Source organism: Lissotriton vulgaris, chromosome 2_1 (assembly GCF_964263255.1).
Source record: "Lissotriton vulgaris chromosome 2_1, aLisVul1.2, whole genome shotgun sequence".
NCBI lineage: Eukaryota > Metazoa > Chordata > Amphibia > Caudata > Salamandridae > Lissotriton > Lissotriton vulgaris.
The window spans coordinates 515,004,516-515,019,336 of record NC_141687.1 but is presented as its reverse complement, the minus strand read 5'-3'; the positions used below and the strand labels follow the sequence as shown (position 1 = coordinate 515,019,336).

General features: G+C 46.4%; 1 protein-coding gene across 1 annotated transcript in view; it reads right to left on the bottom strand.

Annotated features, from left to right (window-relative positions):
- The window catches only part of VPS8 (VPS8 subunit of CORVET complex), a 1,704,823-nt gene that overhangs the window by 1,441,891 nt on the left and 248,111 nt on the right, over nt 1-14,821 (bottom strand). The window contains exon 11 of the mRNA XM_086955430.1: nt 1,702-1,761. Coding sequence (XP_086811556.1) covers nt 1,702-1,761 — 60 coding nt within the window. The remainder of the gene's footprint in view (nt 1-1,701; nt 1,762-14,821) is intronic.

Sequence of the window (14,821 nt, the reverse complement as noted above, 5' to 3'; positions counted from 1 at the left end):
AGCCCGCCATCCTAATGTGGCAGGCGGTAAACACCATTACGATGGCGGTGGGCTGTCGATGGTGGTCCCGCGTCAGCGTAATCAGACCCTAAGATCTCTGCCACCTTCAGACCAACCATGGCGAAGGAGACACTTTCTTCTGTTGCAGGGCCTGGACGCAAAGTCAATTCAGTGTCTGGGGAGGTATCCAGACCACTGGCATCCTAGAAGTCCTCACACCAGTTATCCTGATAGGGTTGGGCAAATTAATCAACCTGATAGCCACCAATGTCCAAGTAGGTGCCAAACAATTCATAAAGGACCTGAGCTCTGCCAGAGGGTGAAGGCACCTCATCATACTAAAAAGGTTGGCTAAACGGCTCTGGTGAGTCAATCCCATTTGCAGCCTGTGTGGGGGTTGTACTGTCATGGCAACAGACAGCACTATGGGTTGACCATTGTTGTCCAGAGTCGCTGGTATAGTTGCCAGAAAGTAATCCGGTACCGTTGTTTGAAACAAAACCAGAGGCCACGGACGAACAAATCGGAAAATCCCAGTAGGTAGGCCTCACGGCTACTCTGGGCTTGCAGGCAAGGTACCGTGCCAAAGAGCTGCAGCATGGCTTTGTGGAAGTCCTCAATTTGTTGAGGGATAGGCTAGGGCCCCAGGAATTCCAGCTGTCGCATAGCAAAGGTTGGAATCCACTTCAAAGTGGAAAAGCTTCGGGAGTAGACCTCAAGGTACAATGAACCCCCTGCGCCTTCTCAGGAGATCGAGAATGGCAGGATGGGGGCAGAGTCCCATTTGGACTTCTTGATTTTTTTTTGCTGGACTTAACTGAAGATTTAGATTGCAAGAATGATCGGTTGTAAGACTGGCCTCGCGCATGGGAAAGTGACTGAGCCTTTAACCTCTACCTGTTGTGTTGTGAAGTCTTGCAGTCTTTCACAGTAAAGAGGTTCGCTTCTCGATACTGGACAGCCTTTGGGTGCATAAAGGCAGAGTTACTGCAGGCCTTAGAGTCAGAGTCATGGTCAGAAAACTGGTAAACCAAATGTGGGTCAGTAAAAGACATCTGTATGCAGCATTCTCCACCTGGCTTGAACCCTGTATATTTTTTAAGTGACAGTCATTTGCATACTGAAAATATTTTGAAAGCCAAAATAAATGTCTCCAAAGAGACAAGAGGTAGTTCCAGATCGGTGTCTATTCACGGAAAGAAAGGAACTGTAGTCAGCATGCATGAGTGGCGTCTATATAGGCCAGCACACGTCATATGCGCCTTGCATAGACGTTGAATGGAACCATCGGTGTCACCTGCTGGAGGGGAAGAATACTGTTAAAGATTTTCAGGATCATGTGGGGCGCATGTGGGAATAATCAAAAGGTTAGACATTTGTGGTTACAAGTCTTTAACAAAAATAAATCATTCTGTGAAGTATTAAACCAATGCCTTTAAAAAATATATACTTATCGTGTTACATTTAATTAGCCATGTAGCATCATTATACAGTATTCTTATTCTTCATTTACTTTAATTAAATAGAGGTATTCTTTTTTTTCCTTTTTTCAATTGATATGACAGTAATTGTGTTTGTTGTTTCATTTCAGAGATTGGTCTCTTTGAAGGCCAATCATGCAGGTGGTGAATTGTCTCAGGAGTTTCTCTAGCATTCAAAATAAGGAGAACTGATTGAAGCACTCAGTGGTTATTTACTTACGCGTCCGTATGGAAACGTCATCCAAACTTTCAGAGATGGTTTCAATCCAATGACAAGAATCTGTAGTACATACAGGAAATCACATATTTTACATATTTTTTCAAATCAATGTGCTAGATTTTTATTTTGTTTATGAAATAACTTCATAATTGTATAAAGAACATTGGTAAGTAATTCTTCAATTGAAATTCCCAGAGTTAACTTCACCCTTGAGTCCAGCAACAAAATAATAAAAATTAGACATCCGCTGGGATGGTTCAGAAGTCAGAAATTATTTTTTACAGCATTGCTATCTAGTAGTATGTCTGCAAACTAGAAGTGCCTATGTTGTTAAACTGGAGTGCCAAATAGAAATTGTGATCTTATTTGCCAAAATAGTCCACCATAAGCTTAGCTGTGGCAAGAAGTAGCAGTCTGCATTGCCCAGATTGTTCGATAACAGGTTATATATTCTTTATTTGTCTTTCTTTATAGTGACAAAATATAGCATTGCAGTCATTACAGTGCAAGTTTAGATAACTTTAATTTCACTAAAACAGATTTCATTTAGTTAAAGTAGGTTAGTTTAGTGATAGTTATTTAGAACAAGTACACAAATTGCAAGAAAACCTAGCTTCAAGTGCAAAATATATATAAAATAAAATGAAAACATACAACATAACTAATTTACCAAAATGCCAGCAAAAAAGTAAACATTTAATATACAGAACCAAAAGCCAGTCTAAGGGGTAATATGACCCCGCAAGACATGGGCAAAATATTTTAAAGTATTTTTTAAGCTTGCCTTATTGTATTCTAGTCTTTACGTGCAGCATTCCAAGTTTTGGCTTTGACACCTTTTAGCATTTTCCCCCCAAACTTATTAAGGTGCCCTTAAGTAATTAATAGATTTTGCTCTGAACTGGAGCTGTTAATATGGAAATCAATGCATTAATTGAGAAAAATGAAATCTCTACCTTATTAACAGAACCACCTGTTGTGAACGCCACATCAACCTCAACTCTTAAAATGTGTAGTCAACCAGGCCCTGACACCTATGCCTGGGATTTCTGAATGATAGGTCACATGTGGGAGGGTGCGTAGCTGGCAGGCAAACACTTGGGCAGGAAACTCTTGATCAATCCCAAGGATAGCCACAGCATCATTACAATGATCAAGGAAGATTGCCCCAATAAAGCACACATGGCTGAAGGGGGTACGTACTCTCCTAAAAACGCCATAAAAAGTAAGATTACACACGAGTTATAAACACATAGCCAATCAGGAACTAACACATGCAGTGATCATGCGCTCCCCATGCCGGACATCTGGACACGTTATCCACTGGCCACATTGAGACTTGGCGAGGTTGAGGTATACCTGTGGTAATCATTAGACAAATAATTTATGACTATCAAAGGTAACAACCAACATACCTCACAATACATGGTACGCCGGAAACTTTTATAACTCACCATGTTTTGCATAAAAGAAGGACACATATGGATTCCAAATGGAAACAGTCCCCAGATCTTGTGCCTGTAACTGTTCTCCCAGCTGAATTAAACAAACTGTTCCTGTTTTGACAAACGCCTCTTGTCCTCTGTTTTTTAAAGGATTTCGAAATCAAGTAACATTTTGGCAAGCTAGCCAGGAGAGATTGGGACCTCATACTCAACTGCAGCTGAAGAAAAGAGACCCCGCCTGGACAGATTCACGTTTGCACAACAAGAAAGGTAGGCAGACACCGCAATTGATTGGAAGTCTGCTGAATCTCTGAAGCAGCCGTTACAGAGGGTAAGAGACAATATCCACACCTAAAACATAGTAAAAAACATTTGGCATCTAGTAAAGTGGGGAGATGCGTTAAAAGATAACCCAAGCACTTGTGCCACTGACAGGGTCTGGCATATTACCTTTTTTATATGTCCTAACTTAATCAGTCGGAAGGCGGCCGTGGAGACTTTCCCGCGGAAGTCACTTTTGTTCGATAGCGGTGTAAGCTAGCTAATGTAAAGATACCCTTGACAACTCCCATGACATTGATTTTTGTGATATAACTATCCTGATAGGGTGGGGTCTCAATCTCATAGTTTTCTAGTTCAATGATTTACCAGTGCTAAGAGGTTTCTTAACACTGTTAGTATCTGGAAGGAGTGTGGGAGATGCACCTAACTTGGACACTGGGCATAACAGGGTGGAATTCGGACATAGGGAAAAAAATTGGACCCAGGAAATTCGGCGAAACTGGAGTCTGGCCAAGAGGGGCCGGCAATGCCTGAGTTACTACAATATGGTTTCCTTGATTGAAAGCTTTATTTCGATATAAAAACATACCATAAAAGCTGTACATTACATCAATAATAAAAACGATTTGACAATACACAGTAAAAAAAACCTACACAATCAACAGTAGCATTAAAAGAGAGAATTATTGGCCAAATTATAAGAGCCGATACAGGCAAAATGGCACATTACTGGATCAACAGTTTCCTTGCAGTTCTTATCCGCCAAGCCCAGCCCAGGAATTTTGCCATACAACAGGCAAAGAAGGGTCGGGCATCTGAGCGCAATATGCGTAAGGCTTCCAGATGTGATCTAGTGCCCAAGCTCCTACATAAAGGCTTCAACCATCTCGACCTGGGCACCGCATAAGCATAGCACTCAAACAACAGATGAGCAATGGACTCAACCCTTGAGTCACAGAAAGGGCAATATGGTATAGTTTGGGATGGTGGTTTCCAGGTGGAGGTTAACAACCCTAAGGGAAGTACTCCCACCCTAAATCTGAAGTACAATGATCTGTCGCCCGAGTTATGAATTAAGTCCAGATAAGGTTCTCTATAGGGAAGCTCCTTAACTAGCAGAATTTGATCAACAGATTTACAATGCTTAGGATTGCACAATCTCTCGTTATCCACCCATAACCAATAAACCTTCTTTAGCATTTGTTTAGAAGGTGCCATTCTGTTGACCCAAGCGTCTCCTAAACCCAACTCATAAAGAAGCCGCTTAACCTCCCTCAGCCAGGTTACCTTATGCCAGCCCGATAGGGATAAGAGTTCACTTAGGGCATCTGCATAGCTACACAGTTCTGGGACGTTCCATATCCTGGCCCATAATAAAAGGGGGCGTAGCCTAGCTTGCTCGCATATTGGGCGTGTGCCTGCATCGAGCAAGAGGGGGATGGTAGGGGTACTGTGGGGTAACTTCATGAGATCTTTATGGAAGTTGTTTTCGAGGTGGGTTAGGGTGTCAACTCTCTGTACGCCCCACAGTTCCGCACCATACAATGCTGCACTCACCACCCTTGCCCTGTAAATGTCTAATAGTGCCCCAATGGGTTTTAGAGATGAGGCACGTTGTTCTTTGAGCAGGGCCCCTGCAACCCTCTTATGGGTCAGAAACACCTTTTGGTGGTGTGCCTTCCAACTCATAGTGTCACAGAGTCGAATGCCCAGGTAGTCAAATTCTTTAACTCTTTCAAGTGGAACAGAGTCTAGAGCAGGAGGGACAACAGATTTCCTGGGGGGGTTAAGGACAAGAAATTTGGTCTTGCTTATATTTATAAACTGGCCCTTGATGTCACAAAAGGCCTTAAAGCTAGAAAGCAACTTTTGGATGCCCGCTGGTGATTTTGAGATTAGAAGGGTGTCGTCCGCAAATAGGAGCGTCGGAACTTTCCTACCAGCCAGGGAAGGTGCATCTGATGGATGTTGCAGAAGATGCTCCACCACTCCGTTAACGTAAAGAGAGAACAGAGTGGGGGCAAGCACACACCCCTGGCGGACGCCCCTATCTACAGGGATACGAGGTGTTTTTTCCCCCTGGACACCCCATCTAATCTGGGCAAAGTTGCCTTCATGGAACTTTATAAGCAAAGCCAACAAATAAGGGGGAATACCCAACCCGTCGAGGACATTCCACAATTGGGCTCGTGGGACCAGGTCGAAGGCAGTTCGCAGGTCTATAAAGACTAGGTACAAGCTGCCCCCACCCAGCACAACCACTTTCCAATATATCATTAAGAGACGAAATGTCTGCTCGATGGTGCCTGTCCCTGTTCTAAAACCTGCTTGGAAATCTGACAGAACCTGGTTTTCCTCAACCCACTGCAAGATCCTACCTAGTACCACTTTGCCCGCAACCTTTTGTGTTGAGTCTAGCAGACTGATAGGGCGATAGTTGGCTGGGTCGTCCCGGCAGCCTTTCTTAAAAATAGGGACGACCTCAGCGCCCCTCCATGAGTCAGGGAGAGAACCTCCCAGCAAAGCCTCATTCAAGAGTGAAGCAATCAATCTACTCCACATTGATGGATATTTCTTCAACAGGTCACCCGGAATTCCATCAGGGCCAGCAGCCTTATTGGCTACAATACACCTGATTGCCCTTTCAACTTCCTCACTGCTAAAGGGGAAGACATTAGATGTGGTATCAGATGGGGGACTGGCCAGAAGGCCCTTGCTTGGTTGAGGTGCCCCCGATGGAACAGAATACAGCTTGGAAAAGTGGGCAAACCAGACATCACCAGGGATATTAAAAGTAAGCTGAAGATCAAGAGGCTTGTCCCTGGCTCTCAGCAGATCCCAGAACCCCTTGGAATCTTTCCTAGTACTTGCCTCCATTAGCTCCCACCAAAAACTGTATTCATGAGCCTCCTTAGCCTCAACCACAGTTTTTTTGTAAAGTTTCCTCGCAAGTCTGATATTGCCTGGGTCCTTGTTCTTCACTGCAGAGATGAGTTCCCCCTTAGCAACCCGACATTTGGAGGAATACCACTTGTCTCTTGCCTTAGATGCACCTTTCACTGCAACCTTCGCACTAGATTGGTGAATGGTAAACAGTTCACTTAATGCCACAATAGTTTCTGTAAATATCGATAAAACAACTTGGCTAGTGACACTTAAGGCATCGAGACGCGGCCCCACCGCTGACATGATGGTCCCTGCTTGAGCCATCCTTTCTTCGTCCGCTGCTGCTTTAGCCCACTTTAGGCGCCTGCCACAGTTTGAGGGTACAAGTTCATGGGAAGTTTTCCACTTGTGGGCAAACTTGGCTAGGTTCCCGACCTGCCAAGGCGGAGTGAGGGTTAAAGAAAGAGGATTGTGGTCACTATCACAAGACGCTATGACCTCCATGTCTTGATGGAATGACCAAAGATTATAATTCAACATGATGTAATCTATTCTGGAGGTGTGTCCCATCCTGTTATAAGTATGCGCACCCATAGAGTCCGATTTGGATCGTCCATTAGTTGGTCTCAGGTCGTGTTCCATGCAGAGTGCATTGATGTCTATCGCACTCTGCGTCCATTTGGGGATCGGATCTAGGGTCAGGGTGGGAATACCTCTCCTTGTATCCTCGTCCCAAGTGTCCAGAATGTCCTCCTTAGCCAGTGGTTCAAAGCAGCAGTTGAAATCGCCTGCAAGGAGAACGTAAGAATCGATACTGCAGGCGGCTAGATCACTGTTTAATCCTGTAGAGGATAACGATGATGCCCCACCCCTGGCCCCCCTTAGGTAATGATTGAAGACTTCCAACCTCCTTCCTCCTTGGCAATGTATAGTTATCCTCTGAAGGTCAGGAGATTGAGTGGACTTTTGGCTTACACTTAAACCTAGTGCGATGCTGACCCATATAAGAAGGCCGCCAGACGGGCGACCTTTGCATCCATGTTGTTGGGAAGCTGGGACGAAGTAGGTTGTGAAGCCTACTCTGTGCCTGGGTTCTAGGCACCAGGTTTCCTGCAAGAGGCAGATGTTCTAAGGGTCCAGAAAAGCGTTCCATTCAGGGATTTCAAGGTTACGGGCAAGCCCTGCCACATTCCAGCTTAGAATCTTCAACAGAGGATCACCTGGGGTAATCCGCCTTGAAGTATTGTCAGGTATAACCGAGTTAGACACAGGGCCTGCCACCCCTGCGGCCGCTCTATTTAATCTTTGCGGTGGCTCAATTTGCTGATGGTTAAGAGCCATTGCTGCACCGGTCAGCTTCCTATCTACTGGGACATGCTGAATGGGTGACAAGGGAATCCTCTGAGGTGAGTCCAGCAGTTCCACTATGTCTTGAGAATCTAAAGTGCATAAAGTGTTCGATCCCCCCTCTATAGGGAGAGCATATAGCATTCCTTCTGGACCTAGTGGGCTAGCAGCAGTAGGTGCAATCAGCACGGGGAAAGATTCTGTAATCCCTAGGGCCTGGGGTGCAGGTGCTTTTTCCGCTGCTTGGGAAGCAAGTTGCCTTGGAAGTCAATCTACCTCCTCAAGACCGCCAAACCTATTCGAGGTTGGGAGGCCATCCCAGTGTAAAGGGAGATCTTGGTGGTTATTAGGGTGACTCCTCCATGTGCGGTGGTGTACCAGTGACCAGTCATCTTCCCGGGTATATCTGGGGCGTGGTGGATAAAAGAAGGACAATGGCCTGGGTATGACAAGAGAACCTTCGCCGGTGGGCCAAGAGCAAATGTGGTGTGCCGTGTGTGGGTCCTCAAAGGTCACCACTATACAGTCCCCGGGACTGGTTTCCCTTGTGGGGCCCACCCAGGGAATTCTACGTACCATCAGAACTCTGCTTCTCCGGCCATTGGGAATTGGTCTATTCACATTAAGCCAATGCATTATCTTGTTCTTCAGAGACCAGTGGTTCTCGTATTGACCAGTTCCAATCTGGGGGACGCCCGTCAACACAACCACATAATCATTGGCCTCTGGAGGAAGATCAATGTAGCCCCCTCTAAAATTATTCTTAACAGGAGGGCCCTGGGATGGTTGGTAAGCCACTTCGCTTGGAGGGGGTCTAAGAGGGACGCCTGCATTAGGATTTACTGATGGTTGAGGAATGGGGCGCTTGGGAGCCTTACGTTTGGGCACGGTGGTAATTTGATCCACACCCACGGTCCGCGGTTTGGGAACCGGGCGTACAAAAGCTGGTACTCGAGAGGGAGGTTGCGGGGCTTGTGGTATTGGGACTTTTGGTGATGGGTCAACTACAGGTAGGCCCTGATTTTCTAGACTTCTCAGGCCCAGAGTGGCCAGAGCAATAATGCTCTTTTCCATCTCAAACAAGTTGTTTTCAATGCGTGAGAGTCTGAGATCAATGGGGGAAAGAAGTTTCTTAAGAGTTTCCCAAACTAAACCTATGAATTCCCCGTCGTTCCTTTCCAGACCCTCTACATGTAAGCCCTCATCCTCTGCAGTGATAGTGGAGGAAGCAGTGGCTGTCCCCTCTTTGGCACCCTCTCGTTGTGGCTGTTCCCTGGGAATACACCCTCCTATTGCGTTGGATTCCGGAACACTAGTCAATTTCAAATGTTGTGCTACCGCAATTTTTGCCTTCTTACGAGAGTAAGCAGACTGAGAATTGCGTTTTCTTTTAGGTTGTTTGCCATTAATGATATTACACCTAGGTAAGTTAGAGATTACCGGGATGGGGGAATTAGAACTAGCAGCCTGCTTGGGCGAAACTGCGGGTAGGTTCGCTTCGCCTGTCTGGGCTGGTGGCTCTAAGACCGGGGAAAGGGGGGGAGGAATCGGAATCTGGTGAACATCAACCTGCGTGACTACACAATGGGGGATGGCTGGACGCTCCGGGGTAACGACAGTGGCTATGTGACCCAGGGAGGATTTTTTAGAGAGTGCAATGACCTGGGACAATCTTCTGGAGGCTACCAGTTCCAGGGAGACACGAGTCTGGAGTTTGGAAATTTTTTTGATCTATGGCTAGATTGGTACAGGTAATGAAATCATCCATGGGACCATTAATTGGTGGGCCACCCTTGACGGCCTTACTCCGTGTTAACCTGGTACACATGACTTAGGAACAACAAGGGCAACCACTTAGCCTAGCAGTGGAGTTAGGATGATAGAATGGTTTACCTATTTGGGCTCAATAGATGAGATGTTGGGGAAAGGGCGAAAGAGGGTGGCCCAGTCCAGTCCTCTTAGACCACGAACGGCCTCAAACGGCCCGCTCTTTGCCCGGTCTTCGCCCCGGTCGCTCCCGTTCGCTACCGCGCAGCGGTAACTCCTAACTGTGATATAGAGCTGGGGTAGGGCAGGGGGCGTGGCTGGCAGGGAGAGCGGCCACAGGTGTGACACGCAGGGACTCCTGGGCAATGGAGTCCCTGCTAGGCTGCTCGCAGCCCTGCCGGAGTGCAGATGGTCCAGGAAGTTTCCAGCTCCCCACACGAGCCTCTCGGTAGCTGCAGGCGCAGCGGGACCCGCACAGCGGGTCCTGCAAGGTGTAGAGTTTTCCGCGATGAAATCCAGCGACGAAGTCCAGAAGGGTAGAGCCTCCACGCGGTGCTCTGGTCGTCCAAAAGGCAAGGTTTCCATAACTACCACCTTCGTCTAGGAGCGGATATTGGCAGACTATCCAGCTCAATGAGGAACGCGTTCCATGCTAGTCCTCTTGAGAGAGGATAACTTGCTGAGAACGTGCTAATTTTTTTGACAAAGTAATTTATTCTGTCAACTAATATTGAACTGTAGTATTATGTGATGTTACACTGATTGTTTATGGCACACTGTATTGTATGAAAAACTGAGGTTGTGCAGATGCTATTCTAACACACATCCATATTCACCCTATGTTGTAATACTACATATGTATTTTATCTTGTTTTTATTGAAATGTTCAGTCGAACTGCTTGATGCAACTATTCTTAGCACTGAGCTCCTAGTACCTAATTTGTAAGAGTGCATCAAGTACAAATGCCAATATGATTATTATTGTATTTCTTATATAGCGCCAGAATCGACCCCCGAAGGGGTATCTCCGCGCTTGCCTTGGGAACCCGTCCTGGTTTTTCCCTGTGAGATAGCCCCTACAGGGTATCCCCAAGGTGAAAGCCAGGCATCCCGCCACAGGGGGGCCGTTGTGGAGATTGAGCAAGCTTAATGTCCAGAGTTGCAGAGTGAGAACCCATGATTAGGTCAGGCACCGAAGCGAGAATTATCGAGTCCGTGGACATTTGAGCTCAACACCCTGCCGCGTCGGGAATCGAACCCTGGTCCCGGGTCTGACCTCTGCTTCAGGGTCTGCCTGCTCTAACCAGTGAGCCACACTTCTCCTTAGCCAAGCCAAACTACAAAATGTCATTTGAGTTGTATTTATCCAAATTACAAAAATGGTCATGGATTCCCCATTATGAAAACTAGGTTCCCCAAACAGATGAAGAGAAGTAGAACGTTTTGCCAAGAGTGTCATTTACACACAAAAGGCAAACACATTTCCCTGGCCTGAAGAGGAAACATTTGATACAAATATAATTGAATATACTAAAACACATAGGGACTAAATATGCAGGTCAAAAGAAAGTCATTGTTAGAATTATGGGCCTTCTTTGAAGAAGATACAACTGATAGTCCCACAATGCCGATAGAAAGCAGCGCTTTGGCACCTCCCCCAACATAAACCAGGATAGATGTACTCATACAAGCCCCCCTTGCATTAGGATATTCAAATCCAACAATAGTAGAAGCCAATGAGCCACCGAGCGAAAAGGAAAGTTATGTCTAAGCATGAGAAAATAAAAGCAAGCAAGCCCAGATTCATCAAGTGTAGCTTAAGTCCCTAGCGAAGGTCCCCAAAAGCTTGAATCCCAGTCCACCCTGCTCAACATGTGATACCTCAAAGGCAGGTAAAACACACACTCCCACTGTTTCAGGCGATCCTATACGAGTGTCGGGAAAGTTTGTGGCGGTTCGCAATAGCGACTCAGTGAGCTCGGGAGATGAAGGGAGATTCAGTCCCCCGGAAACCGATGACCAGTGTGGGGCTACAGGGTTTGCCCAGATAGCTGAGGAGGAAGAGTGAATTTGAAGGTGAAGCCAGGCTAACGGAAGCAGCATGTAGCTCGAAGCAAAAGAGGCAAACCAGACGGCGCAGGGAAGAGAGGCGTGAGCTGATGTTCGAAAGAGAAAGGGCAAGCAACCAGGAGTTAGAGCAAAAATACAGGACAGCGCACTCTTTACAAGAGGGAAGCAGGGACAGGTACAAGGCGCAGTGCTAGGTAGAATCGGAGATAGATGAAAGGCTACTAGCAGGGCTCAGCGCCAAAACTTTCGATTGACAAAGATTGGTGTCTGACAATGAAATAAAGGAACAAGGCAGCCTGGTACTTACCCATCTGTGACACAGGAAAATCAAAATGGCACTATGCGGGCACAAGAGCGAAGCAGCACCGAGGATACACACTGCTCTGCATGGGTGCACAAGAAAGATAAACTGATCAATGGGGAGATAATAGCAAAAATGGAAGGCAAGACTTGTGCATACCCATTGTGTGACCTATTAGCAGATTGGACTGAGAATAATATGACAAGTCTTGGCAGAGGGAAGGATCGTTTGAGCCAGAGGACATGGCAATAGCGGAGGATTGCATCAGGCATGATGGAGTAAACCCCAGTTGGAACTTCCTCTACATGCAGCAATGCCTTCCTTGCAAGATGAAGCCCAAAGTTGAGGAGAAATCCGTAGTGTCCCCTAGAATGAGAATAAACCCGCTATTGCAGAAGGGTGCAGCAGGTTTACATACGTGTGATGATCACAGAGGAGTCAGAACAAAGTTACTGTCATTGTTGGATGGGGCAGGGAAATGGATAACATGCTTCAATAAAAAACACCGAAAGTATCAACCTAGCGATAGGTGACATTAATAGCCTTCTAAGCAGCATAATTGGGGAGCAGACAAACACAGTATTCACCTAAGTTCACAGTCCAGCAATCGGCTGCTGTTAATACACACAGGAACTGGATATGGACCACCCTGAGAGAAATGTTCCTGACCATCCAGATGTTGGAGGGCTTATAGCAGAGATTATGATGCCAGAGGAAAGCATAAACAATTTTATAAATAGAATAAGGGAAAGATGAGGAAGGGAAAGATGAGGAGAGGAAATCGGAAAGCTGTGGAACAGCACGAGCCACAAGTAAAAAATGTCTATAATATTTTGAAGAAAGGGTTACCCACCGAGATAAAGAAGAGGCTGGATAGTGTAGTTGGTTTAGATACTAAACCTTGACAGGAAGTACAACCTTATATACTCCACTACCATAAGAAAAATCAAGAAAAGGATAGAGAGAAGGAGGAGCAGATCAAAAGAGACACAGCAAAATGAGTGTTGCATAAGTTGAAAAAAGACTGCCCTCGAGGGGGCAGCAATGGCAGCAGCCATGCAGATGGCACCAGTCACAATGGGGACTCCACAGCAAAGGTTTATAGGGTTCCAAACAGGTAGTCCAGGATCACTAACTGGATATGGTGGTTGACCCCAGGCAGGCTGACCGTAACCAGACATTAGAGAGTGTTTCTCTTTGCGTAGGCGGGGTCATCTGGTAGAAGCTTTATAGACAAAGGCATACCATGAGCAGCAAAAGCAGCAATGGTTCGAGAATATGGGCCATCTGCCACAGAACTGCACACAGCAGAATATGGTTAGTGTCCCTCGTCAGCATCAAGCACACAGTGATCAGAACGTATCATACACTCGGTCACCGTGAGGTCAGCCGTTTGCCACACAACCACAGCAGGGATCAAGTAATTTGGCAAGCACTATCAGCAGCAACCACACATAGGGAAGACAGTACATCATGAATGGCAAGGAGGAGATGACAGTGTGGGGAGGAAGCACCTGCGTGCAACCACAGGGCCAAAATTCCCAATACAATAGATCCCCCAGTAAATGAAGACAGGTTATAAGGATCCCAGCGACTTAACCCCCAGTAGTTCATCTCCGATTATAAAGATGACCAGTATCCCCATACCCCCTTTCCCTAAAAACTGTATCAGATCAGAGAAGAGTAACGGACAACATTGGGGGATCCAAAAACTTTTACTTGCTGGAATTCAGGACTGCTGTGTCGATCGGGTGTCCACACAAGTTCGGCGTCGAAGGGGATTCCGTTGAACCACAGAATAATCAGGTTGTCAAAAGCGCCTCCAGAAACTAGGCCCCATTCTGCTGCGGATCCTCCATGGAGGGGTTCACAGGCCATTCTCCTGGAGAAAGGCAGTCTGATGAGGGGACAGGACAGCAGATACCCCGATCCCACAGCCAATGTCTAATGGGACGCTTTCTAATTACCAAGACGGAAGGTCCCCATTTTCGGGTACTATACCCATGCTTAATAATTCCTTCATGGTGTGTAGTCCCGACAGCGCCCCCAATTGCTCTAAAAGCCTCTGAGTCAATGGAGGCTTCCTTTTCAGTTATCAACTAATCCATCCTCGGTCACGGGAACAATGCTCTTCTTGCGCCTTCGATGATAAGACACTAAAACTCTACAGGCCAATGGAATGCAATGGAAAGTGCTTATTAGGCCCTATTCCCAAGGGGGGTTCGGCATCCCCAACTTCGAATTGTACTATCATAGCGCACAGGCACATTATGCCTACTTTTGGGTGCATCAGCCACGTTATATGCCTCAGGTAGCGGCAGAGCACTGGCTCGTTCAGCTAGTTCCTATTGATGGCGCACTGTATGGTCCACCTTCCAGCAGGGATGAGACGCCAACTACTGTTTCTTGCACTATCACAGCATGAGCTCACATAAGTAAGATGCTGGATGTGCCTATGCTGTATTCGCCATTACTGCCACTTGTGTACCATCCAGATATGCCTCTGCTACAGGAAGTGCGCATTGATAAATTTAAAGAACGCACGCACATACATACTTGGGGGGACATGTACCACAAAGGGCAATTCAGTTCGGCTAACCATATCTTCCAGGGTTTACAACGTACACCTTTAGATACCTTTCTGTACATCAGACTTAGACATGGAATCCGCTCTATTACTCCAAATTTGCCTGCGGAACCACCGATGCAGCATTGCAGTACGCACGTCAGGGCGGGACGGCTAAATGCCTGGTGTCGATGATATACAGAACAGTGCACATGCAGAGGGAGGAACCAGCCGCATTAGCAAGGATGAAATGGGCTCAGGAACTAGGTGTGGACATAACAGATGAACAAAGGGCTTTCTGTTCACTACAAACTGAGCGGGTATCGGCCAGCAACAGGCTGAGAATAATTCATTACAAGTTTCTGCACAGACTATATTATACCCCAGCTCGGATGCACAGATACAAGCTAAAGGACACTGACACATGTGACAGGTGTCGGAACCCTGGTGCTGACT